The sequence below is a fragment of the Aulonocara sp. 'chitande type north' Nkhata Bay genome, linkage group LG8 (genome assembly GCF_057382095.1).
Source record: "Aulonocara sp. 'chitande type north' Nkhata Bay isolate Kocher_YH1m ecotype deep benthic linkage group LG8, A_spYH_male_GT1.1, whole genome shotgun sequence".
Classification (NCBI taxonomy): domain Eukaryota; kingdom Metazoa; phylum Chordata; class Actinopteri; order Cichliformes; family Cichlidae; genus Aulonocara; species Aulonocara sp. 'chitande type north' Nkhata Bay.
In genome coordinates this window covers 21,598,783-21,626,652 of record NC_141351.1, presented here as the reverse complement: position 1 = coordinate 21,626,652, position 27,870 = coordinate 21,598,783, and the positions used below count along the sequence as shown (strand labels likewise).

The following is a 27,870-nucleotide window of genomic DNA, read 5'->3' as shown; positions in this document are numbered from 1 at the left end:
CACACACGCTCTTTGGCTCTCAACTCACTTGCTCCATCACTGTCCAGCTCCAATATCCCTCAGTCTTTACTGTGTCTTGTATTTTATTGTTTTATTAGACTTAATAGTCTTATCTGCATTTGTTGGAAAAACATTAAATTCTATCCACTGTTGGGCACTCTTTTCCTCAACAGGAGTTGTCAGTGGGTGCAGTCAGCATCGTTCTCTCAATGCTGCGGTCCTCCTGTAGACCAAGCTAGCAGCATTAGCATCCAGTCCGAACTGCAGCACTGGCACAGCTATGTACACTTTACACCCCCTGACTGACCCTTTCTCCCATTCTTTGTCTATTTGTATACTATTCATCCACCATATTGACAGTTGGCACTGGATCTACAGAAACAACATACGATTTAATTACAAAATATTTAAACAGTTTTCTAATCATGTTCCCTTCACTACAACATTAAAAAAATATTTACGTTAATGCTCCTCATGGGGAACTGTGCATGTTCCCCACGAGGACATGCACAGTATATTAATCCACGCATGCCTCCACCACTTATGAGAGTAATTTTATGTTTGTAGTGACAATGCTCAGCTCTATGGAAAAATGTGCCTACCAATTTCTCAGGGCCCAAATAAGAAATGATCAACTCCTGGAGTTTATCTGAAATCATATCAGGAGCTAGGAATTTTGACGTGGGAAGAAACTTCCACATTTTGCATATCTTCAAAAATCTAACTAAAATGAGAAAAACTCATCCCGATGCTCTTAGGAAAATATAAACGAATTCAGATTGAGCTAACCTTCTGGATCCAGGCACTTGATTCATGCATGGTGCAAAAGTATGGGCATGTATTCATTCCATCATTTTGACCTTAAAGGTTCAGCGTACTGTTTGATGGAGCTGCAGAGGACAGAACGATTAGGCAGAATTTTTTAAAGTTTTTCCAGCAGGATGCCTCCTTTTTATTGGCAACACACTCCAAATTTGTTGAACTATGGCGTTCAAAAAAAGCTCCTAAACTATGTCCTGCCACTTGCTCGGTGCAGCAACACATTTTCATTGCATTGCATGAGCCACTGAAAAAAAAAGCATCAGGCTCTTAAGGCTCCTCTCAGTGCTTCAAACGTGATCTGCAAGAAACTACCACACCCAAATTAAAAACAACCAATCAAAGCAAGGAGGCATGTCCGATACAGTCTCAATGGCTGCTTACGCAGACGGAGCAGCACCCTCCACCCCCTGCATGCCCTCAATTTGTCAAGCTAAATAACTATAAATAATAAATTAATAATTAATTTAAAAAATATAAATTTTGTCTGAAATATACATTCCAGCATAAATTATTATCTATCATACTTTAATTCTAGATCATGAATCCAACCATTTCTCCATATCACCACAGTTGATGCCGTTAAATTACTTTTTATCATTGCAGTTTTAATGTGTTGGTTTTCTGTTGATTGGAGGAAAATACACAGATCTGCACACTGTAACCTTGTGTCTTCATTATGGAAAACTCACAGGAGCAATGCATTAGTGCAGTTCCTCATTAAAATCCTGGACCTTGGACCTTTTCCAAGCTTACAGCTGAGGGTCACAAAATGTCACACTTAATGTGGCACAATGCACAAATGTCAAACTGCGGCAAAACCACCAAGCAGAGATGAGGCATGCTAAATCTCTTATGCGCTCTTCTCCACAGGAGCTCTTCATTCTTGATTTACCACAGCACTGTAGTGACAAAAAACATTCGGGGAATTAAGATGCTAGGTTTCAGATTTGAAACAGCTGCTTTTTGATTCGTACTATTCAAAATTCAAAGTTTGCACACCTGAAATGGTGTATAGTATGCCTGACCTAGAAGTTGTATGAAAGTCAAGACTCAGTTCCCTAGTGATTTCTGTATCTTCCCCTTTCTTACAACTTTTTACTGCAGTACTTGTTCTGTTCTTTTACACAGTCCCAAAGTATTACAGCACCCGTTTAACATCTTACAGGTGTGCTACACATCAAACATTGTGACGATGCTGATGTGCAGGGATGTGATCGGGTAATGGAATATGGAGCAGGACTCATGAGTGTGTCAGATTTAGCGAGAGGTGTTCAGGGCCACTGTGATTATCTCCTGTTGTTGCTTTAAGATCCACAACAATGAGGAGTACTAAGACTGGAACTAAGACTGGATCTTGTTAGACAAACAACAAGAGGAACTTGTTTTCATGTCTCAACTTTTGGAGCAAATGACTTTTAAGTGTGAGCTATTGAAGTAAGAAAGGCATAGTGCTCCCATTTGTTAAATAAATATAAATATCCAGCATAAGGGATACATTTCTTTGAAGTGCTGGATATATTTAGGTGCTAGTTTTACCCAAGTTGTGGGGTACTAACACATACTAATACTGATGTAATGTAATATAGTCAATCAATATATTCTCTACCTGTGCATATATAAGCATACAGACTTCCTAGCACCATATATAGTCAATAGAGGGAAAACAATGGGCTTTTTCAAACATCGAGTGGGTGTTATCGCTAGTTATGGCTCCTGAACAGCTTTTTAGGACCTCACTAAATAAAAATAGTCTGAAGAATGTAGAAATGATGTATTATTTTTGTGCTTTCTCAAGAAACCGACTACAAATTTGGCAAACAGCTATTTAACAGAATTTGGTGCTTTTCTTTGCTACACAAGACTGTAACGGGAAGTTCTTTGGTCTCTGGACAGCTTGTAGTCCACAGTTTAATGCACATAAGCGTAAGTAAGAAAAACATCCCACAGTCTGTCCTTCTTTTTTTTCCCCCCCATTTACAAATCAAGCAAAAAATGTCAACAACGTTATATGTGCAAAGTGTTAGGATGTCCTACCACTTTGTACACTTGTTGCTAAGTGGTAGATCACTTGCACACAAAAGTTTGGTGGCCATTATTTTAATATTCTACTAAAAATGAATACATGTATTTCAAGAGTTAACATTTACCTCCTTAGTCCAATAGATAAAACATAAACGACAAAATAACCCCACCTTTGCCATTATTGTGCGCTAGGGCCTTGTCGATAAAATCAGCCCCTTCCTCAAAGAAGGCACTGAGGTCGAACTGCTCTGTGTCATTGGCCTGGATGCCATGATAGGTGATGCCCGTGCCAGCGTAGAAATCCGCACTGGTGTTGACATGCATGAAGGAGGTGCCCTCTGCTACATTTAAGACGTGTGTCACACCAAGTTTCTGCAGACGCATTGTATTCTGAGCGACAAACCTGCAAAGGCGAGAAGAGGTTAATGATCAGAGATGAAAAAACTGATCAAATATGCTTACCAGTCTACAATTTAATTTCAATTTAGAGGCACTGGACTAAACTCACAGAGCCTCTGAAATTGAAATAAAATGATGAATGTGCAGACACAGAACAAGACATCTGAGACAAATAACAGTACTAACAGCACCTGACAGATACAGCAAAGCAGTGTGTCAGCACAATTTTTTTTTTAAAGTGGTATTTTGACAAACAGGTCGCAATAACACCACATGCAGCACACAGTGTTTCGCTGCATCTGTTGATGAACAGCCAAATACTGAGTATCTGCTGGGAGACAAAAGCAGCTCCCTCGTACTGATTTTTCAAACAAAAGTCACATTAAAGTGCCTTTTGTCTCAACTTATTTCCAAAGTAGAGTTCTCATGACTCGAGGTCTAATTACAAATATCAATCAAACCTATAATCGCTCAGCAACTTTTTTTCCAGTTTAACCCTGAAAGACCCAACCCTTCAAAAAACTAGCCAGAAAATTCAGATTTTTTTGGAACTGAGATGTTTATTAACCCTTATAACAAAATCCACAATTTATTTTGCTATATCATGTTGTGTATGATATATTTTTATTGTATATTTATTATATATTTTCTGTATCGCATAGAATACATTGGGCATTTTTTGCAACTTTTTGTTAACAACAGTGTTAATTTTAGTTTTGTCTATAACATTTTGAAATTATGTCAAGTATTGATCATGTTGATGAGCTAGAGGTCTCAGAAACTCATATCAAATATGATACAACGGGCATTATAGGGTTAAAGTGCTTCAAAGGTTACAGATGGTAGAAGTGAGAAAAGAAAAACAAATATGCAGTGATAAATTTAAAATAAAATTAAAAAATTTAATTTAATAATGTAATACAATTCACTAACATGCCATCATTCATGTTAACGGTAGCACATGTGCTCATTAAACACTAAAGTAACACAGTTTCAGTTACCCTATATATTCATCTAGCTAACGTAAACTGTGTGGCCAGACTTGCACTACATTTTGAAGGTTTGGAATAATTGTTTTTCAAAAATAACCGCATTTATTTCAGGATTTCCTACAGAATCACAACAAGGACTCCTGTTACCGGCTGCAGTCCACACTACAGAATGAGACTCTCAGGTAATCACCACAACAGTGACCTGGTCAGTGTAATGTAAACCAGTGTTAGGCTTGGGCTAGCTACTGAGCAGTTTAAAACAAAGTGAAGTCAAGGTGATGGATAAAAAAAAAAAAACTGCTAAACATCCTTGGGTGTCTGTTAAAATACTGCCTACATCCTGTGGGGCGCATGAAGCGCTCTAATACGATTAATATATCTGAAATGTTTTAATTGAATGAATATTGGAATCATTTAGATCATTTATTTTATTTATTTCTCTTGAATATCTAAGTAGAGGTTCATTGTCAGTAAGCATTACTCCTATGTCTGTAACACATAAGCACAGCTTGTTGTACTGTGCTGAAAATAAGAAAAATAAGAAAATTTGGCTATTTGAGTGTCTAAAGCATCAGCCATTGTGAGTTCGATTATAGTCCCCCCCAAAAAGTCTTTTTTCTCAGTAATGGTTGGTTTTCATACAGCAGTGTGTACTACCCTCTTCACCAACCAGTCCAATCCAGCTCTAATGGGCACCATTTGAAACTGCTGAGGACCTATAAAGGTGTCCATTTTTCAGTCTGCAGACTCTGATGTATTTGTCTTTTTTATTTTATTTTTTGTAGGACAACAGACAAAAAGAACAATCTCTCTATTCTCAGACAGCTCTGCTCCAGTATTTTCACCTCCATCATCATTCACCCTACTTCCAGGAAACAATGAATCTGTTTCTGCTTACCTCCTGCTCTAATACACATCCCCTTTTAGAGCTGCGTTATTGCACATTAGACCCATACAAAGCAAACAGTCCCACACAGCTAACAAACCATAACAAAGCAGTACAAGCTTCTGGCTGCTCCAGCCTGCCTGGCCCAATGCCTGCATCCACATCCAACCTGGCCAAAGGCACTGCCCATTGATTCTGAACAAAAAACCTCCTTGCGTATTTAGGTTATAAGTTGTATTCCAAGTTTATGGTACATTTAGTGCCACTAATTGCACATAATTTTTTAAAACAAAAGAAATTGCACATAATCGAAAACACAAAAAATAGAAGAAAGAAATAGAAATGGAGAAGAAAACTGGAAGTATATAAAAGCTGTTGTACAATGATATGGCAAAGTTATGATGCAAGCAAAATATATTTCATTAAAGATTACTATATTTATAAGATGACTGCTATTTCTATCTGCAGTCATTTGTATTTGGTGATTTAGTGATGAGTGGTTGGAGGTGGGTTTCAAAGTAGCTTGCAGAAGAACCAGCACCTATGGGCATAGCAAAGCAGTGCAAATAGCACATCTTATGTTAGATTTGTCAATGGGATGCAATGAAACCTATCAGCTGAGCCATGAGCGTATGTTAGCTGGCATTGAGAGCAGCTGATCTAACAAGATCACAGCTAGGCATGGGACATGAGGAGAACTGATAACACCAAAGCTTTGGTAAGCATCTGGACAAACACTGCAGCTACAGTATAAGTATTTATGCAATGTCACTGATTCTTAGAGAAAATTTTGTGTTAAGGAAGTTTTGATTTTGGACTCAAGTGCATGGCAAAAAATAGCGAAAAAAAACAAAAAGAGAAAAAAGTAGTTAATACAAGAATCTAAAAATACAGAAAGTCCAACAGCTAAAAAGAAGTCCAAAAAATAGGTACAGGAAGCCGGAAGAAAATGTGGCAAAGTTAAAGGGAAAGCCAGGTTTATAAAAGTACACAAGGGTGAATGATGTTAAGAGACAGGTGGGAACAGGACACAGGTGGATGCAATCAAACAGGTGAAAGTAATGACAATCACAAAAGAGGGAAAAGAACAAATGCATGAATTAAAACCAAAATAAGGCACATCTAAACAACTAAACTTCAAAGTAAAACAGGAAATTACCTGGAGGAACATGAAGACTACCACAAATAATATCAAATATACTTTGAAATTAGTGTGAGCTGTTTTGGAGGCCAGACATAATTTTTCATTGGTCATAAGTCTGCTAAAGATTACTTTGTTTGATATTATGGTGATAATTTGACATGAATAATCATTAACTTAATAAGCCTGATGCAGTTCTTGAATTTCATTTACCCTGACCTTATTTTTAAATGCAAATAAAATTAAAAACAAATAAAAGGAAAAAAAGAGGTGGTTCTTGACATTGTGGTGTTTTTATGGCTATAAACACAGCCTGCCAGCCTGCTGCCATCACTAAATGTCTGGAGTTACAGATGGGGGGCGAAGAAAGCCCCAGGTGGAAGCTCGCGTGCCTTAGGAAATCTGCACAGTGACAATGGAGTGAAAATGGGTGAGAGACTCTGAGAAATCCAGAAATAAAGGCACCAGTCAATTCTCCACAGATTAAACTTTGTGAGTAATAATTCTGCCTTGGTATGTGTTGTTTATAAAGTTTTTTGTTCATATATCTGCAGTTTTATTTGCATACACTTATGCTTAAGACATATTTCTACTACACTGCAATGGACAATAAAGTTTTCTCATTATGATTTTAGACATAGCTTGTTAATTGAATTCTCTCATTTAGTTATCTCATCTGGAGCTGAACTAAACAGCAAGCATGTTTTTAGGTGCTTCTAGAAAGAGGTGAAATTGACACTGTAAAGGAAAGGGGTGTACTTTATGTATAACACATAGAAAAGTGAGGGATCCATAGCAAATAATAATGGATTGGATTTATATAGAGCTTTTCAAGGAACCCAAAGCGCTTTACAATGCCACTATTCATTCACTCTCACATTCACACACTGGTGGAGGCAAGCTACAGTTGTAGCCACAGCTGCCCTGGGGCAGACTGACAGAAGCGAGGCTGCCATATCGCGCCATCGGCCCCTCTGGCCAACACCAGTACACTGAAAAAAATATGTTGTTGGATTTACTTAATTCAATGGTGGACATTTGTTGCACACAGATGTTTTGCTTTGGCAACAATTGAGTTAAATTAACACAATTTATTCATGTTCAATAAACCTGTGCAATTTGTGTTGATAAAATGTGACTTAAACATGTTTTGATGAAGTAATTTGAGCTCTTGGAATATTTTAATCCTTCACAATTTTCTCACGTTATCCCAACACGATTCAATAACTTTTACCCAATACTACTTGGTCACTTAAATACTACATGTTATCTTCAAATTACATTTTGCTATTATATTCTAGTATCAAATACACAATTTTCAAATGGAGGCCTTATAACAGATTGTATTGTTCTCTTCCAAGATGGTTGCTGGCATCCACCAGTAACCTTTCAAAACAACATGTCTAATTTCACTGCAGTAGGTAAAGAATTAAACTGACATTACTCCTCTACTGAATCTATATAAATCAACAGTTAAATAATGTCAGTTCTTCCGTGTTCTCTGGAATCAATCGCAGCAAAGAAATTAGACTGTTTCTTTTGAAAAATGTTGGGAAAGAACAATACAAAACATTCTATTTAAGGCCTCTGACATCAAGATTCAGTTAAACAACAATTATAACTAAACAATTTGAGGTAATGTTAGTTTCCATTAACATTAAATTAGGTTACTGAATTGGCAAACACCTTCCTATTAACACTACCCATTTTACCCCAATAACTAAAGAAATTAGCACTTGCAGGTCAAAAACTTTATTCAAGAGACGCAAAAATAACATTGATACAGTGACTGTCAAAAATTACAGCACTGATCATACTGTGACATCTTGGTTCAAAACAGCACACTTAGAAATATTCAACGTTCTTTACTTCAACTGAATGAAACTGAAAATACCATTTCACACGACCCATATGGGATATTTAGACTGTATAACTGTTCACGCTACATCTCTTCACTAGTAAAAGAAAGAAAAAATACAAAGAGAAATTTAAAAATGCTGCCAAACAGACAAACAGAACTTGTACAGAGCAAAAGGAAAAACAAACAACAACAAAAAACAGCTCGTCCTCATGGCAGTTGCAGAGTATATAAAAATGAACCCTGCGATCCGTTCCTGGAATTGAGCTTCAAAAATGCAGCAGAACAAGTGTGAGATTTAAATGTCCTCTCACCTAGAGCTGGTCACCTCACATGCATAACAGTGAGCTTCGTTGCAGGAGCAGTTTTGTCTTAGTTGTGAGCTTTTCTTGAGAGCTGAGTTGCATCCAACTCCATTACCACCCATTGAATCACCTCAAAAGTGTAGCAGAGTTGTGATGGGTAACTCATGTTGAAGGAATAAAAAAGGTCCAAACAGCATGGCTACTGCAAAGGTCACGTTATCCAGATCTTGAAGAACAACATCAGAAAAGTCATTGCCTGGCGCATCTCTGGAGACAGATGTTCATTGTGGTTTTCTCAATCTGTGCAGTGGCCTCAGTCAAGTCCTGGTTAAACACAAAACATTTCTTTAAGATTCCTTTTTAAACTCATCTCTTTTGAATCTACCAGTTCTAATGTTAGAGTAATTTAAACCAATGCAAGCAACATAGTAAATAGCTATAGCCAAAGAGTGGCCTGCCATGCTGCCATTCATGGTCTAACAGAGTTTCTAAGAGAGGGTGAAAAACATAATAATTTCAAATGCTTTACATTAGTTTTTGTTAGAAAGACACCGGCCCATCAGAAATCCAGGCTATGTCACTCAGAAGATGTTAGAATTTAGACTTTCAGCCCCACAATTTGGTTAGCTGTTGGTCAGTTGGTCTTTTTTTTTTTTTTTTTTTCAAACAAAAGCTAATGTAAATACTGGTGGGATTTTCCTTTGTTCATTAGAATGACAAATTTAAAGTTTTTTCACACTGATGTGACCCCTAATACAGGGGTGGGGGTGGGGCCTCAAGGGCCGGCGGCCGAGTTCACTACCAGGCCTCATGTGAACTTCAAATTATTAAAGAGGACTACTGGTCCTAACCAGTCCAATGAGGATCAAGTGGATAACTAAATGCATTTTTAAAGGTTGCAAATCCACAATCTACTCATAAAACACTCACCATGAACTCCTGCACCAAGATGTTGCAATTGTCTTTCACACAGATGCGGAGCACTTTGATGAGGGACTCCGAGCATTAATGTCATCCTTGACTATTATAACAAAGAAAACAGAGATTTGTGAACTTTTCAGTAGCACAGAAGAAAATGATCCCAGACAAAAACTCTTGACTTTTTAAACCAGTCAACATGCAACACCAGCATCTACAAAGCAATATCAAAAGTTCCTGTTTGACATCAACTTTATGGATATATAGTTTCCAGAACATTTATTTTTAAAAAAAGATAAATTTTTCTCAGTGGGCCAGTAAATGCATGACGAAAATTATGGCATCCTTTTAGTGGAATCATTACTCACAGGTAATAGTTGACTGTTTCAATGGATGTAGCATAAAAATTTTACTGACCTAATGCAATACATATACACTTTGTAGTTAAAGAATTTTAAAGTTCTTACTGTCATAATGGCAGCTACATCCTTTAGCTTTGTGCCCTGTTCCCCCGATCACTTTGCAAACACTTTCAGCAGACTGTCAGAGAGAAACTCAGCTCCGTCAGAAACCTTGACTGTAAAGGCATGGTTGGGATGCACTGGAATGCTGCATTTTATCTGAAATGACATAAAATTATTTTGAAATAACAGCAGGCACTGTGCTTGGTTAATCAGTAATGTTTTGTTGAATAAAAACTGTGTTTCCAGATCTTATGGGATTAAAAAAAATCCAAAGATGTTTGTTTCTGATTTGCAACCCAACAACCCACAAGTTACAACCTCATTTCAGTTCAAGTGTGCATTAATGCGAGTCCAGTAATCACCTTTCTGGCAATACATACAGGTATAAGTTAAACCTATGGAAGATTTTGGATTTCTCAGTTGTATTAATAGGGTGAGTATGCATGCACCTAATAATTATAAAAAACCCATTATAATTAAGTTACAGAAACGAAAATAGAATATACTTTCTTACCATAACACCTTGAACCCACAATCCATCAGCTGACTCCTGGTGAAATGCAGAATAGAGGTCGTCTCTCAATGTGCAGCAAAAAAAACAAAAACAAAAACAAAAGGACAGCAGGTGAGGCCAGGAGGGGTAGGGATGTAAGCTAGCATAATGCCGCTGATGATATTAGCTAAAGCTGTTCAATGTCCAAAATCTCACTAACACCATGGTGCAGTAAATACACAATGTAACTGAAGAGTCAGTTGGCAAATCTATTCACACAGAAAACCAAATTATGTTATGAGTGCCTCGTAATTAGGTTTAATGTGATATTACGGCTCTTGTGCCAAAGACAAATTCAAATGAAAAAGCACCAATTCTTTGACAACAGATAAAACAGCAAATAAGCTAACGGCTCTTTTTTAGCATGTTACATGGCGACACTCTAGACGTTTAACTACATTTGGCTGAAATATGGTAAATATTAATTCAAAAAATCAAGACATACCAAAAACGTAGAGTTGGCTGCTCGACTTGACTGAGATGGATGCCTTTTTTAAACCACGATCCAAAGCCCGCGAGATGAAATCACGCGTGGTTTCACGAGATTTAACGTTGCTATCTTATTGACTTACTTCACCTGAACATGATATGAACAATTTAATACACCCTTTCTGCATATCATGTAGTTTTTACACTATATAGTTACATTTAACTTTAAAACATGAGGCAATTGTGTTAAATACATGCAAGATGCTTACATAAATCCAAGAGATGGCCAGTCCCTTTTTTTCAGTGTAGGCGATAGGGTAAAGTGTCTTGCCCAAGGACACAACGACCAGGACAGAGAGCCCGGGGATCGAGCCGGCGACCTTCCGGTTACAGATACGCTTCCCAACCCCCCTGAGCCACGGTCACCCCAAAATAGGACAAGAGTGACAGTTTTATCAAGATCATTTAATTAAGATCAATAATGACCTCGTAGCCTGCCTTACAAATACTATTCATGATATAAGTTTATATATGTATTGTTTTTTATTTTAAAACCATTTTCACGAATCTGTAAATCGTTCACTCTGACAAAGCTTTACTATACAGGCTTAACGTCAACGTGAGCCTGGAGGCAAGGTGAGGTGACCCTGGGCAGCTCCCTAGAGGTGGAGGCTGCAAAACCCAATACCTAACAAGAAATTCTGCTACAATGTTACTTTGCAACCAAAGGAGGAGGGATGAAGCAGCCTGTCTGCTAGCATCGTAGCTACAGGGCAGAGATTCAGAAATCCAGGCTACACATTAATAATATCTTCATTTCATTCACAAAAAGTCTGTGTATATTTAGACTAAGCTAGTGCTCATAAATGATTCAATATGCATGCACACTATGAGCACTTCAATGCAAAAAAAAGTGAAGCAAGTAAAGCGTAGGCATGCGTATCTCTTTGTGTGTAAAGGGTAGTAGTGTGTAAAGGCCTATACTGTACTTCTACACAACACAATGCAGAGGCACAGTAGGTTCAACTGGGTTCACAGCCGATGGCTTCCTTCCTATTTGCCGGGCCTGTCCCGGCCTCCTTACCCTGGGATCTGCAGTCCCAACACATCCATTATTAAAGACCAGCTTCACAAAGAGCCAGAGCGTTTCTCAAAGCAAACAACCACACCTTAAGTCCCTAAGCTGCACACCGTGGTTTAAGAGTGCTGACTACAACTGAACTGAAAACATTGCAAGCTGGCAAAGTAGACTCATAATCCATTTATGGATGCAAACATTGACTAGTTCAATAAACACAAGTGCTGCTCTAGTCAACATCTTGTTTATTGAATTAGTGACTTTAAACCTTTACTGAGTGTCTGCTGTATACATTATTTTAAGTGAAAGAACTGAATAAATCAGCAGAAAGACTCAACAAATGCAGATGTGTGGTCAAAACACCAACGTAGGAAAGAACTGTCACTCCAGTTGAGTTCAAAGACTAAGAAAACTTGTATTAATGGGCAATTGGCAGGTAACTACAGGCAAAATAATTTCTTGTGATTGTGAAGTGGGCGGAATCTGAGAATTGAATGCAACTACCAATGAGAGTGAGGAATACTGTTAATTGACAAATGAACAGGTAATAAATAAGTTAGAGGGTTAAGTAGGAAACCAAGCGACTAGCTGTGAGCTTTAAAGTGATGCACAATGAGCGAATGTATGTATGTACAAAAAAAATATGAACTTACAATTTAATGGTCTGTTGAAAATGTTAAATCCTTACAGAGTACGAAAATGGGATGTTTTTTGGCAGCTGTATAAGTATCCCTGATTTTTCTATTAAATGAAAATAAAGAAGGGAAAGCAATGCTGTACATTTTCCCAACAAATGTCAGCATGAGTGACTACTGTATATCTTAAATGAACAGTTATTATGTAAATGAAACTGTGTCTTGACCTAAAAAAATTAAAATCTGACAGGCAACTGTATATCAAAGCCTAAAAATGGTTAATGGGTCCAATTCCTGAGGGTACCTATGATAAGAAAGTTTAATGAACATTTTCAAGGACAGATCTCTTTCTAATTTAAGTCGAGCGCCGTAAAAAACGCGTATGCGAGATGCACCACATGCTAGTCTTGTGTTAATAGATGCACTGGTTTTCATCCAATGGATTTCTACCGGCCAGCTACATAATTTGATTTATAACGAGGTACAACTAATGAGATGAGCAGGGAGGATTACTGGGTCCCAGAGGCGGAAACTGTGGACAAGGCATAGCCTTTAATCAACAATCAATACCGGCTCTCCCTGCCTGAGATATGTGTAATATCACATTATGTTACACTGTCCTATCAAGCTTTTCTAAGCTCTAAGATATGCTTTAAAATAAAATAGCTCAGTAATTACCCCCCACCGAAAACTCAAACCTAGTTTGTTCATCAGACATCAAAATCTCTTCGACAAAAGAAGTCATAAAGCTGAGAGCACTTTAGAGTCGCTCTTTCATGCTGACAGTTTTCTCTGATCAGCTTCAGCAGAGCGCAGGTCTGCCAGCACTTTGTTTGGAGACTTGGCCGGACAGATTGGCACATCCAGATTGATTGTGTTGTAGCACTGAGCTACAGTAATGTGCTTGTATTCTGTCCGGCTCGGCTCCTCCACCACTCTACTGGCAGTGATTGAACCCACAAGTTTCTTTGAGGCATCCCTGAATCTGTTCTCTCTACCACAAATCCATAAAGGTGGCATTAAGAGCTGCTCTGTAAAAGCTGGTATACATTACCACACAGCAAAATATATGCAAAAGAAACTAAATTTGTTTCTTTAATAGCAACAAAATTACACTTTAAACACATAAAGAGGTTTTTTGCAAATTAGCCCACTTTTCCATGCAAACTACACAAAACTGTGGCAATCTGGTAATGACCAAAGGACCATTATTGTGACCAGTTTCACCTAGAGACTGCCAGCAACCACTCACCAACCAGTCGAGGAATAAGAGTAACAACAGTAAGGTGTTTAAGAGTAACTTTGCTAATAATGATGGCGCTAATAGAAGCAGTCAAACAGAAAAAAAATAGTAGCGCTGTTTTAACAGCACCCTCTTTTATCTTCAAGCAAATGCACCCTCCTCAGAGTGCACCCAAATGCTTGTTGATGGACCTGCAGAAGCTGGTGATAGCCTAGCATACTCAGGCGGATGGCGGACATGTACATGTCCATGCAAGTTAGTCGTGTTTAGAGTCCTTTGCTCACAGTGTACGTCTGCACAAGCGGCACTCCACTTTGGTTAGATCCTTAGGTTTACTTCTTTCATCTGGTTTAAAGCCAAAGAAATCCCAAATTGGCGACTTCATAATTTTTTTTAGTGCGGTCAGCGTTAACCTGCCGTCATCACGACTAATGCAATTAACAATTAACATCTGGAGCGCAGACTGAGTCAGAATCTCTGAAATGTCTCTGTCAACGTATTTCGGGCATTTTGTCCAAAGTTTGTTTGTTCTGCGCTCCAGATGGGTTGAGCACGTTAAAAAAATTGATTGCGTTAATCGTGATAGCCGCGTTAATGCTGCATTAACGCCTTAATGCTGACAGCCCTAATTTTTTGGGAAATTAGTTCGTCCATGTTTGGACTTCTTCTGTGTTGTAAACGCGCAAATCAGTCCCCCCATGATTACATTGCTCCGCCCATCAAGTCTGCGCATGCGCGAATATATTGCCCATTGTCGATTACTGGACTGACGATTGCCGGTTGGAAAATTTTTTACATATCGCCCAACCCTAATTCACGCCTACAGCCAATTTCAAATTACAGAGGTACTGGAGAAAATCCACACATGCAGAGGGAGAGCATGCAAACCTTACACAGAAAGGTTCCAGCTTTCTGTTCAGGTGGATTCAAACCCAGGACCTCCTTGTTGATGGTGCTAACCAATTAATTCATCCATCCATCCATTCATCCTCTTCCGCTTATCCTTGTCAGGGTCACAGGGGGCTGGAGCCTATCCCAGCTGTCTTAGGGCAAGAGGCGGGGTACACCCTGAACAGGTCACCACTATGTTGCAGGGCTAACACATAGCGAGACAACCATTCGCACTCACATTCACACCTATGGGCAATTTAGAGTTACCAATTAACCCAATCTCACTAACTACATGTCTTTGGACTGTGGGAGGAAGCCAGAGTATCCGGAGAGAACCCAAGCAAACATGGGGAGAACATGCAAACTCCACAGAGAAAGACCCAGGCCTGGTGGTGTAATTGAACTCAGGAACTTCTTGCTAGGTAACAATGCTTTATTGGTAAATAAATTAAAATTTTGCCACAGGAGATGTTATAGTATTAATAACTGCCTCACAGCATGCAAACAACCAAATCAGGTAAGAAAACATTGGGGAAATCACAGATTTGTGCATAAAATATTCATAAACTATGCATATGCAACTGGCAAGAATCAGTTCAGGATATTATCTGATATTGCTTTTTCTCACATGCAGCACACAGTAGGAGACAGTCCACTTTATCACTACTGGAAATACTATGGTTTAGGCAAGGGAGCTCTTAGGATAGAGCATGTAAGATATAAAATAGATGATTTCTACGCATTCATTTTAAATTCACCAGACTATAACTTACATTTGTAGTAAAGAACTGGCAGATTAAAACACATTAATGTAAATTCAACAGCCCCACATGCAGCTGTGTCGAATAAGGTCTGGAAAAGTTCAGAGCTGCGATGCGTGTATTGTAAAAGAGCTATTACAGGCAAAGAAAAAGCCCAAAATAGCAATACCAGTAGTGAGACGAGGACCGTCTCTGTTTATCTCTAGGTTCAGTGGGAAGATTTTACAGTACATCTCATACACAATCTGAACTGGCTTTACTGGAACACTGGGTAGTAAATTCCTAAACAGTCAGCATGTTCATTACAAAGCCAATAGCACCAAGTCAACAAACAACCATGGATTTATGGTTCAGCTGCAGACCTGTTTAATAAACAAATATACATTATACTCCATATACGCTGCATGTGTGGGTCTGTGTGTGTGTGTGTGTGCACAGCATCTCTTACAGGAAGAAATAAATTTAAAAAAAAAAACATACTGCTGCTATTAAGTTAATTCTATTACCTTTGTTCCATGATTTGATTATGCACAAAGAAAGCACTGGTCTGGTTTGTGCCTGTGTTCAGTCTTAGACGTTTTCCAATAGATGTTTACAATCAACTATTTAATGCACAGATTTGTATTTGCAAATAATTTTGTGTTGTGTTTTGTGAGAAAGACACATATATACGTCACATTTCTTTACAGAGATGGGAGATTACCTGATTAATTAGTTACCTGGCAGGAAAAATATTAAATATGAATTCATTTTCTGCAAGGAATGTGACACATGACCTCCTTTTAGTATCTTAGCTGCAGTCATTTGCAGTTTCCATTTGCCTTAGGTGAGTGTACTTGTTAACATTATAAGTAAACAAAGGAATTAATGCAATATAATTTTATTAACATAGCGCCAGCCTAAAGAGATATGCAGGAGTTTCCAAAAGATCACACAATGACATATGAGCAAACACTTGGTTATGGTGGGGAGCAAGAAATCCTTTTTAATAGGAAGAGATAAAATGTGTTTGACACTGCTGAATTAACTTATATATGACATGAATTGACTAGATTCCTGTTTATTCCTGTCTAAAGAGCATCTTCACAATTTAGACTAAGAATTCACATCTCTTTTTTTTTCCACAATTTGCTCTGAGAGAAAATGTTTTTCTTCTTTTCATATAATAAATGAAAGATGGGGGGTGGGGGAAGAGTGGTGACGGTTGCTGTGTTCCTGCAGCCCAGCGGGACTGAAAGGGGAGCGGCTTGATGAAGACATGGCAATGATACTAATGACAGAGAGGTGTTCATTGAGTAAAAACACCTCTTTAGTTTCGTCCTTCGTGTTCTGAATTCGTTGGTTTCCTCTGCTTTAAAGGTAAAGAGGATCACACGTAGATTTGTAATAATAATAACAATAATAACAATAATATTATATATTGACAGATAGTCGTGATATTGCAGTGTTATCTGTTAATCAACTGTCTGGCTAATGACTTCTCCCTGAAATCAGGCTAGTATTTCGGGGTTATCTGTTGTCAACAACCGCCTGTCGCTTCCTCCATGATGATGACAGCGGAGGACCACCGCTCGTGCGCGCGTGCTAACCGGCATGCGACACCGTTGTCATGGTCGCGTCTGGTCGGAGTATGTGTAGGGAGTGTCTCTCAGTGTCACAACGGCATCACGTGTTAGATTCAATGGTGAATGACTCACGCGTTACCGATGTATATCCTGGGAAAGACCTCGTTGAAGTGCTGTGTCGGTAGGCTGTAAAAGCCGTTGCCGTCGGACAGGAGCTCGTTGAGTTGCTGGACGGTCACCTCGCAGGCTGGAACTTCAGCCGGTGGTGGCGGCTGCGGCTGTTGATGCTGTTTCGTAGGACTCAGGTGTTTCTTCATGGCTCTTCTTCTGCTCGCAGAGTAATGTTAGAATTTAGCCAGAGCCCGACTCGTCAGACTGGTTTCGTTGTTCAACAGCATTTTATACGTCCGCGTGTGAGTCGTGCTCGCGCTGTCTTCTTGTCTCCAAGGTGTCTGAGTCTGAAGAGGCGCGAGCTCTACAGCTTCACACTTCGTCGGCGACAAGTGCGAAGCAGCTTTGAGACGGACTTCCGGTCACACTTTCAAAGTAAAAGATACATGTCTTTGAATGAAAAACCTAAAAACTGATTTGTTCTTTACTTTTTCAGTGCATTTTTTCAACATCAAATACCAGATTTAGAAAGTTATTGTTTAATTTTCTTGTGTTATTTTTTCAATTGCATATATTTTAGATTATAACCCCATACTGAATATCTTTTTTTTCTTCATTTTTTCTTATTTATAGATTTATTTCAGTTTGATCGTTGCTTGTGTTTGTTTTGTTTTTGCTTTTCTTTCTTCAGTTTTACACTTTCTTTTGTGGTCTTTTAGTTTTTATTGTTCTTTTTCAGGCGACTTAATATTTCTTATAAATGTAGTTGGGGGGGTGACAATATACCCCCCCTTATTTTTTCAGTTTTGGGTCTCATTTCATTGTATTAAATGTTATTTTTATGTTTATTGTTTTTACTTTATTTTTTCTTCATTTAAAATGTAATTTTTCTTGGGTGGGGAGATCAACAGATAGTTGCAGCCCATTATGGCCTTTACCTTTCAGAAACAAGGAACCCTGATTACTGAGACAGAACTATGTAGAAAAAAGGACATTTTGAATATTAGTGGGAGTTTTGGAAGATTCTATTTTTCTGAAAGAATCTGCAGTAGGGTTTCAGTTTCATTTTATTTTTTGTGCAACAGTATTAAATCCTGAAACGTACTTCTGCAAAGAATAAGATATGAGGATCTCTTAATAACCCTTGTTGTACTCCAAAGGAAGAGGTTGCAGTTGGCAGGGACAGTGATTCAAGCCGTATCTCCACTGTCTCGGCAGTAACAACTGACTGTCCTGCATAGAGCAATGGCCTCAAACACACCCTTCGAGTGAAAAGAACAATTAAATGTGAGTTCTTATTAAATAAGTACTGAACTCTAATGCACATGTAGCACAAAAATCTAAGTTTTTACAAGTTTAGTTTAAATTGTGATCTCACACTCTGCAGATTTGTCGATGTCTTTCAGTTCAAATTCATTTATTTAAAAGTTTAATTACAGTTAAAGGCAAGCCAGTACTTTTATTTTCATCAATACAGGTTCAAGTTCCGGTACAATATTGTCTGTTTGATGCTCACTTGACGCTGGTTCATTTCGCCACCGCTATCTCCAGGAGACACACCCCGCCAGCGGTCAGACGGGAGCTGGATATGAGAATGATGGTAGTTGCACGCGCAGACGATGCTGCCTTCAAGTACGGTTTGTGAGATACTAAAACTAGATCAGTTTAGAACCTTTTTGAACAAGTTTCAAAGCACTACAAGTACCGCTTGTCCATACTTAACATGAGTTTATGATTGATTTCTGGACACAGTCTAAATGTGAATATAATTTAGGGTCCAAATATTTTTCTATTAACGTCCTAAAACAGGTAGTCAGTATCCACATAGAAGAGGCAGAGGGCAGTGAGGCTCATTTCATGGATCTTCTTGGGTAGGGTTGGGATTAGAAAAAGATTCTGAATTGGGTTAAACACAATGGTTGTGACTTTTTAAAGGTCCACTTTCCCGGTGACTGTGTAATTATTTTTAGTTATTATTTTTGTTTTTAATGACCATTTCTAGTCGTTGCCCACCTCTCGGTCGTTGCCCACCTCTCAGTCGTTGCCCACCTCTCAATTTTAAGTCGTTGCCCACCTCTCAATTTTAAATACACGTAGACATTGAGGGCTAGCAGGAGGGACCATGCGCTTACCTGCTGCTCTCTGGCAGGTAGCTCCATGCCCTCCTGGGTTTTAAATGCACCTTAGAACACACATGCATCAACACTACAATGAGCGGGTGGAGGGAGGTTTGGAGTCTTCTCTCACCCCCATTCTCTGCGACCTGCTGGAGCGGGGGGGCTAGGAGGAGGAGTTGGCCGTCCGACTGCGGTCTGGAGGGTGGGGCCTCCCTGCTGCTGCGGAGTCGGGGCGGTCTGCCTCCCCCCACCGCAGGGAAAAGGGTAACACCACCTGGGTCTGGGTGCAGTTCCCCCCTCCAGGGGCAAGGGTACCTAGACCCGGTTTGTAGAGTACGCTTGGGGAGTGTGATCGTGTGTACAGCGTCTCTTTATGTCTGTCTCCACGTTGGTTGAGTGTGGAGTAAGTGCATATGAGAGCATGAGGGTGGGATGGATGTTTGTATATGTGTGTGTCTGTATTTCTGTGTCTATATGTCAGGTTGGGTGTCAGGCGCCACCTCTCTGGGGACATCTTAGGCCCTCCAAGGTTTGGAGGCCTATCTCCCCCTACCACCACTTCCCCTGCCAGTGGCGGACTCCCTCAGACATCGGTTCGTTGGTGGTTCTTTGTGTCCGGGGATGGGCGTCCAGGTACACACCGGCTCACTCCTTGGCGGCCGCATATCGGGGCCTGGAGCCTGGGGCTCGCTCGGGCCACTTCGGAGGTGGGGTGCCCCCGGCCTCTCGGCCTGGGGCTCGGTCACTCAGGCACGGCTGGCTGCCGGCGGAGCTCACGGGCGCGTCATTGCAACTCCCCCTGGCTTCTGCTCCGCGGCTGCTGAGTGAGCCCTCATCTGGGACTCTCCTCAGCTCTTTCTGGGACAGTGGCGCGGCTGCCCCTCTGTTGGTCTTCCTTGGTCTCTTGTGTTCTGGGGGCCTCTGGATGTCTGGAGTTTTGATCTCCTCCATACCTGCTTCATGCCCTGGAGGACGGGGCTGTGGCCCCCCCACACCCTCTAGCAGATCATTACATGAAGGAACCTTTTAAAAAAAAAAAAAACAAGCGCGTCCATGCTCACAGGTGTACACACGGGTGATCACACCCACAAACTACACCCTTTTTGGCTCCTACCTCAAAGCACACTGTGTTCTGTTGATCTTATGTGCTGCACAATAATGTTTAATATTTAGTATTTACTGTCATATTCCCATATATCATTGTGATGTTGTTTATTCTATTACTCTTGTTCTCTTCTGCTTGTTTTCTTTTTTCTTTCTCAGCAGGTGACCCAGGTGATTGATATATGCATTTTTTCTCCTTCTTTTTTTTCTGCTCATTCTGTTGGTTTTTGTCTTTTGCCCTTCTCCCCCGTCCCTCTTCTCAGCTGTTTCTCTTTCCCTCTTTCTTTCTCCCCTTCTTTCCCCCAGTCAAGTCTGTCCCGTATTCAGTAAGTGAAAATAAAATGAACAATAAAAGGTGAATCAAATGGACCATTACGGCAAGGCTGGGATGGTCAATTTGGTAAAGTAAATCCGTTGGGCACCTTTCTTTGCCTTTAGACAACAATTCTGATGGCAAAAGAGCCAAACGGGACAGGCAAAAAAAAAAAAAAAAAAAGACCATTTCATGTGTTGCCATGAAACCAGGCTCTCCTATACTCTACAACAGGCCCTTACCATAACTCTAACACAAACCTAGTTTGCTAACTTTAACCCCAAAAGCAAGAATTAACCCTCAAACACACCTTTGAAATGAAAATGAAAGAAAGAAACCATGTCAAAAAGTCAAAGTCTTACTAATTATGAACACTCAAGTGGTCCAAACTCTCACAAAACTGGAAAAGTGTGGAAATAGTGTTTCTTATGCTCTACTTATTTATTTATTTTTTTGTTGTTTGTGAATATAATTTTGCTTATTCTCACTACTGAACTGATTTCTGTCTTCCTCAAAACACTTCCTGTATAGTGCTGCCCACCCCAACAATACCATAATCAAATGTGGTCAGGATACTACAGTGTTTGGACCCGAAATTGTCAGCTTAGAGTTGAGAAAACAGCCCACTGAACACACTCAAAACTAAAGAAATCACCTTCAACTTCAGAAATAATCCTTGCGTTCTGTTTAATGTTTGATAAGTGCAGACCTGGCTCCCTTCTACATCAGCATTAACTCTGCAGAGATGGTAAACATTAGTACTTTTTACCTTTAAAAACCATTTCTTCAGTGCATTTGAAGGCGTGGCTGCTCTGTGTTGTTATATGTGGGATAATAACAATTAGGACTAATTCTAACAGGATGATTCAGCTCCATTGCCACAAGAACAGACACAAGAAGTCTTTCATAACTGCAATAATCGTGTAGAATGAAACACCTGTTTAACAGAGAAACATCTACTATATATTCTGTTTTATTTAAACTCATTCATGTACTTCTAATCTGATGGAGATTTTTTTTCTGTTGTTTTGTGTTTGATTTTATCGTATTTTAAGTTTTTTATTGGCACAGGTTGTGTCCATCATTATAATATGATCAGAAAAGTTACTGTCTTGGTGTAATAACATCTTCAGCTATTTTGAACCATCCTCCAAATGAATATGTCTGACACATCTTAACAGAAGTATTAGCTCAGCACACCCCTAGATGTCAGCATGAGCTTTTAACAGCCTGTTTGTGCAGCCCTGGGGGGCTATCTGTGACTATATTTAGCTCCTATTAATGTATGTGTCCCTTCTAATTGAAGCAAAACCTGAAACAGCTCAACTGTATGTGATTTTAGGATCTGAATTTTAAGTTAATAAGAAAAAACATAAGCAAATCTATTTGGTTTGATAGACCAAGATATAATTTTTATTGCACTGTACTGAAGCACAGCGTTGATTCAAATGGTCACACAGAACCACAAGATGGAGCTACTTTGCTATTAATGCAGCACTCTTAAATACAAGAACCTGGGGTTTTCAGAGGCACAGAAAGGGGGCTGTTTATCCAAACAATAATTACACACAGTGCAGACCAGTGAAAAGTAAATTATCCATGGAAAATGATCTGTTGTGTTTCAGTAGGTTTGCAGCAGAGTTGGAGGGCTTAAATCCACAGCCTTGGCAGTCCGAGCTGTTCTTCTTCGTAACCTCTTGGTGGCGACGGTGAATGACTCATTTTTTTAAAGTGGGTTAATGAGTCATAACAATTCAGGTGCACTCAGTCGTGTTCAGCCAGTGGCCCACAAAAGATTGATCTCACTTAGTTAAAATTACTCGAGAGGAAATGTTTGCTGAGCACAGCTGATTACAAGCTTCTCAGTCAATTATTCATCTATGTTTTCTTTGATTTAACAAAATGCACATCACCCCAATTATTTCAGAGAATATGTCTGACTTGTTTACAATGCAGTTTCCTGTCACCGCTAAGTCACCTAGCAGAATTACATCTGAACATTAAAGTGAGTGCTTTAGTGGAGCAACACGGTAATGTGACACACATTTTATTTGTTAGTAGGTTAAGAGTTTTTCCCAGCTGTGACTCCAGAGCTCAGGCTAAGCCGGGTTTGCTGTGGTCGCCCCGTAAAGCCCGCTGACGGATTTTGTTTCACTGTTTGACTCGTCGCAGGTGCTCTTGACCCATTTCACTTACAGCCCCAATGCCAGTCATCACTTTTGCGTTTCCATGGCAATATAAGCAGATGCAGTAGAATGCCATGGCAACAACAGATCTCATTGAGCAAAAACTGAAGCTCCCTGTTGTGCATACACCTGTGTGTGCTTATAACAGTAAAGTCTGCCTATTGAGCTTTTCCTTATTTTCTGTCACATATAACCACCTTTACAATGGTGCAATGGTCAAAGTTTGATACAAAGAGGTCATCATATAAGTAATCCCAGACTATTCTCCGGACATTCGCAAGACATCACTCAAATCTTTCTGTCAGTGTTTCTGGTGTCGTTCATTTATGCACAAGTTGTCCTTTTGCAGAACAGAGTATTAGCATTACAGAGATTGTTTCATTACTCCCAATCCTTAATTTTTCAGTGTTCGGGATTGCTGTCGTGAAGTTCATCTTTTGCCCCAAACCCCAACTTTTTACTAACCCAAACTGAGTAGGATTTGATGCCTAAACTTAACTAGCAAGTGAACACAAAAGTGAAAATAGAGTGAAAAATCAAAGAACTCAACTCATTTAAAGGGGGAAAAAGCAAGCCTGTTTGACAAGCTGTCAGCCTTCAACCTGCTAAAATTGACTTCTTAGGTTTCTAAATTGGAACTGTTATGTCTTAGTGGCCAATACTGCCATAGAATCAAGGGGCTGACACCAAAGGACACCGTGTGTGCAACAGGAAAATCCAGGTAGCATCTGACAAAATGGAATTTTATAACTCCCCACGATGAGAACATGATGGTAATCCCAGTGAGCTAAATAGTTTGACTTCAGACTGCCCTGAACACTCTGCTTCAGACAGTTTATTTCCTAATCTTGGCCCCTGTATGATGTCATATAGAGGACCCCTAATATGGTCATCTAAAGTGTATCAATGTATATCAGATCTGTGTGACACAGAAGCTTTACATACTCCTGTTCAAGAAGAAGATTGTTTTTTTTAACCATTAATGAGCATATGAGCAAAATTGTAAATTGTTTGATCATAATCCTTCAGCGTGGTAATTTTTCATTACAAGTGTTGGTTTATTTTTATGACACTGAAACATTTTCTGCTCAATTTCCAGACTGAGTTTAAACACAGATAACAGCTGCATTGATGCTTTTAAATCCCTGTATGCCTACTTAAGTCAGCACAGATAATTGATTGGGAGTCAATAGGGATTCAATAAGTAATTAGACCTGTAAGAAGAACTGAATTCAAACATTGTTGGCATAAATAAAATTGTATTAACCTCTGTCCCAGTCATAACTGGCATGTTGCATTTCTCTACTCTGTGAAAGTAGGATGTGGATCGTCACAGGGAACAGATCAACCACATTAGATTTGTAAGAATATTGTTGCAAAGCAGACGTGACCATGCTTTAAACATCATGCTTTCATGTTCTTTTTTACACCAAATTCTGATCCTGCCATCCAGTGTTGCGCCAGAACTATTCACTATCAGGAGTGCCGTCTGATGTGATCTTCTATTACTGTAACCAATTTTCTCCAAAGTTTAAAGTGTTGTGCTTTCAGAGATGCTCTTCTGCATACCTTATTTGTAACAAGTGCTTATTTCTTTTTGCTATATAACCTTTGCACTGTCCACTTCCTGCTGTTACAAAACAAATTTCCCACGTGTGGGACTAATAAAGGTTATCTTATCTTATCTTATCTCATCTTATTTTAGCCCTTTTCCACATACTCGGCTTGGCTTGCCTCAGATTTAGGGCTTTCCGTGGTTTTCCGTGGTTTTCCATGGTTCCAAGTGAAATCCATCCAGAATTTGTGAGGTCAGCAGACTGCATGAAACTGATTGGCCAGTCAATGGCGTTACTCCAAGTCACTAGAGCAACTCCTTCATAAAAATCAAAAACACAGTTTTTGAAACCCAGTAACAAAGGAAATGGCCGCGCAAAAATCAACACTGTGGCTGTGAGTTAGACAAAAAGCCTCAGCATCCTCCTTTGTTGTGTCACCTACAAATGGCGATCCCATGTGGATTAGGTGGCACTTAATTGTAATGGAAAACAACCAAAAGTGAGTAGAGCTGAGTCGAGTTAAGTCAAGTCAATCCAAGTAGGTACAAGTGGCAAAGAGGCTTTTGAGTTTCTGTTGTCTGCCTATCTCGAAGCAGTCTGGCCATTTTCCTCTGTTACCAACAACCATCCTGATGCTCAGTTTGAACTTCAGCTGGTCGTTTTTACCATGTCTACATGAAATAGATTAAATAGACTGAAGAGCTATTTTTGTTAACAAGCAGTTGAGTAGGTGCACCTAAAGGGGCAAGCGAGTGTATATAAATGATGGGTTTGTCCTCTAGGTTTGACATGTGAAGAATACGCCGAGTGCCTTCTTCTTTTCCAAAGGTCAACAGGGAGAGACTAATGTCGAGGCAAAAAGAAATGTGATTGTATAGAAGTCTATAGGAAAATGTCTCCTGAACCATGGGAAAAATTAATTTTGCCCTAGATAAACACTTTCCTGAACATAAACGTTTTAGGCGTTCAGTGACTTTTTTAGAGTCTAATTGAAAACAACAGAGAAATGATAAAGTACATGACACTTTAGAGTAGGTGGACATTGCCAATGAAAAGTTACAACGCCTAAGACCCACCCTATGGTATTACATCTTGGTTCCATAAAACTAAAAACAAGACTTTGCGAACCACTGGCTGATGTCATGATGGCGTTATCCATCTTTTATATACATTCTACCCTATTTATGTCATTTACTGAATAGTGGAGTGGTGCCTGGTGTGCTCTTCTGTTACTGTACTATTGAATTACATTTTAACACTTTTCTTATTATATATTGTGAGGTTTTACATCCAGACACATCTTTACTTTAGTCCCCATTTTAAAGTAGAAAGCAGCAGACACTGGAGAGATAATGTAACACAAAGATGTAGAATAGATCAATTATACGGGGTTTCTACAACAGAGGCCACCAGGAGCCCCATCTGGTTGAGACATGTTAAGGCTAAACATTGATTTATTAGCCTTTTTATTGACAGTTTCTGTCCTTATTTTACATCATGATGCTGCATGAGCAGTTTAATTGGATGACCACCACCTGAGTCCTTCTGCAGATCAGCTATCAGTGACAAGCAGTGCAGTTACAGGGCACACTCAAATCTGATTTGAAAGTGTCTCACAGTATCTGATATTAGCTGATCTGCTGCATCATTCATATTTTTATTTTTGAAAATCTGCTTAATGTATTAGTTGATTTGATGTTTGCAGTTGGCAGGTTATGTGATATTTTAGACCCTTTTATTTCCAAATTTTCTGATTTTAAGGACAACTCTGGTAGGTTCTACTTAAAGTAGATGGAGTGATTCTTTTTTCGGCATTATTTTTGCCCAATAATTGCCAAATTTTCCCTAAGGGCTCAAGCAGCTCTGGCTTGGAAGATGTTCTGCTCTTTCACCTGCAAGCAGAGCAGATTCAATTTGGGTGCTCTTTCAACATCCGAGTGGAATTTTTCTCATAGTATATGCTCTAAAAAACAATTATAGGATCGTAGATATATTACAAACATGTCAATCCTCATGGTAAAAGTGGCAGGTTTTCCTTAAAACACGTGTAGGTGGAACCTTCATGTGATCAAGAGAAGTTATTTGTGAGCCCATCAAGACATTTTTATGCTTGGAAATATCCATTCTTTCCTTTTTCTTCCACTCCTTTCACTCTTACATATCTTAGAGTGATTGGGGGACTGGAGCCGATCCCAGCTTTCATAGGGTAAAAGGCAGAACTGCTAATTTAGACTCACCAATTAACCTAATGTATGTACGTTTTTGGACTCCAGAGCACCTGGAGAGAATTGTTTCCTCATTGTTTCCTCACTGTGAGGAACAATGTTAACCTCCACGACCATCCTGCACAGCTTCGAAGTAACAAATGAGAAAAGGAGACTGGCTGTGAAGACTTCATTGTAATTTGTTGATGGTCAAAGTATTACGGAGTTACACATTCATCTATATTTTGGCGTTTAAGCGATACCAGCATACCTTATTTCACAGTTTACTCAAACATAACCTAAGTTTTGTATAAATAACTTTATAATGCTGGAAAAACATTATGCATTTGTTTTTTCATACAACTTGATTTTTTTTTTTGTTTTATTCTTGTTCTATAAAAAATGACTGTAAGGCATAATAAGAAAAACAACAGTACCCAAATGCAGTCAGCAGAAAAAAGAAATGAAAAATGAGCTTTTACTGGCTCATAAAGTTGAAATAAAAACTGAAAACTTAGAAACTGAATTATAAACTGAAATTAAAAAAAAAAAAAAAACCTTTATTAGTCTTTTTAAAGTCATCCAACTGCATGGGGGAAAGAACTGTTCTTGTGCCACGAAGTACTGGTGTTGATGAACCACAGCCTCCTGCCAGAGGGGAGTGACACAAAAGGTTTATATCTGAGGTGGAAGGGGAGGGGTCAGCAACAGTCTTCCTTCCCTTTCTCAGTGTCCTCGAGGTTTAGAGGTTTCTGAGTGACAGCAAACTGCAAGTTAGTCAACGTCTGAGCAAAATGAATGACACTCTGCAGTCTGCCTTTGTCCATAGATGTGGCAGCAGTGTACTAGATAGTGATGGAAAAATTAAAGATATAGCAGAGTGCACAACCACTGCAGCAAGCTGAATTTCATCAGCTACTGCAAAAGTACTATCCTCTATTGTGCGATCTTGATGAGGAATCTGATGTTTCCACTTGGCAGGCCTGCAGGAAGAAAGAATCTGGCGGGACTGGTTTCATGCTGAAGCCTACAATCTCCTCCACTGTTCTGACAGCACTGAGCTCCAGGCTGTTGTCTGCACCGGGTCACCAGAATGTCAGTCTCACTCTTGAGAGAATCAATGAGCATAAAACTGAGCTGCACATGAGGCAACAACATGACAAAGAAAGGAGAAGACAAGACAATACACAAAAACAATAAGGATTGAAAACGTGTTGGGGAACGTGGCAAGGGTGCGTGTCATCAGTGCAGGTGAAGACAATCAGGACCCAAAACCCAAGACTAGAAAAGAGAAAACACTGAAGGTGAAACAAGAAA

General features: G+C 39.3%; 1 protein-coding gene and 2 long non-coding RNA genes across 5 annotated transcripts in view; 1 reads left to right on the top strand and 2 right to left on the bottom strand.

Annotated features, from left to right (window-relative positions):
* dusp3a (dual specificity phosphatase 3a) overlaps positions 1 to 17,480 on the bottom strand; it is a 27,677-nt gene extending 10,197 nt beyond the window's left edge. Inside the window, exons 1-2 of the mRNA XM_086304288.1 lie at positions 17,095 to 17,480; positions 3,015 to 3,247 (exon numbers count right to left, since the gene is read on the bottom strand). Coding sequence (XP_086160414.1) covers positions 3,015 to 3,247; positions 17,095 to 17,279 — 418 coding nt within the window. The 5' untranslated portion in view covers positions 17,280 to 17,480. The remainder of the gene's footprint in view (positions 1 to 3,014; positions 3,248 to 17,094) is intronic.
* On the bottom strand, positions 7,355 to 11,170 carry LOC147323741 (uncharacterized). 2 transcript variants are annotated; one of them, XR_015130778.1, is made up of 6 exons: positions 11,059 to 11,170; positions 10,806 to 10,937; positions 10,322 to 10,357; positions 9,811 to 9,963; positions 9,356 to 9,446; positions 7,355 to 8,749 (listed from the first exon to the last, which is right to left on the bottom strand). It is a non-coding gene; the product is annotated as an uncharacterized LOC147323741 (long non-coding RNA). The 2 variants fall into 2 exon arrangements; XR_015130777.1 differs by having other exon boundaries at positions 7,356 to 8,749; positions 10,806 to 11,116.
* Positions 16,845 to 27,870, top strand: LOC147323739 (uncharacterized). 2 transcript variants are annotated; one of them, XR_015130780.1, is made up of 4 exons: positions 16,845 to 17,508; positions 18,234 to 18,360; positions 18,551 to 18,705; positions 27,535 to 27,870. It is a non-coding gene; the product is annotated as an uncharacterized LOC147323739 (long non-coding RNA). The 2 variants fall into 2 exon arrangements; XR_015130779.1 differs by lacking the exon at positions 27,535 to 27,870 and having other exon boundaries at positions 18,551 to 19,279.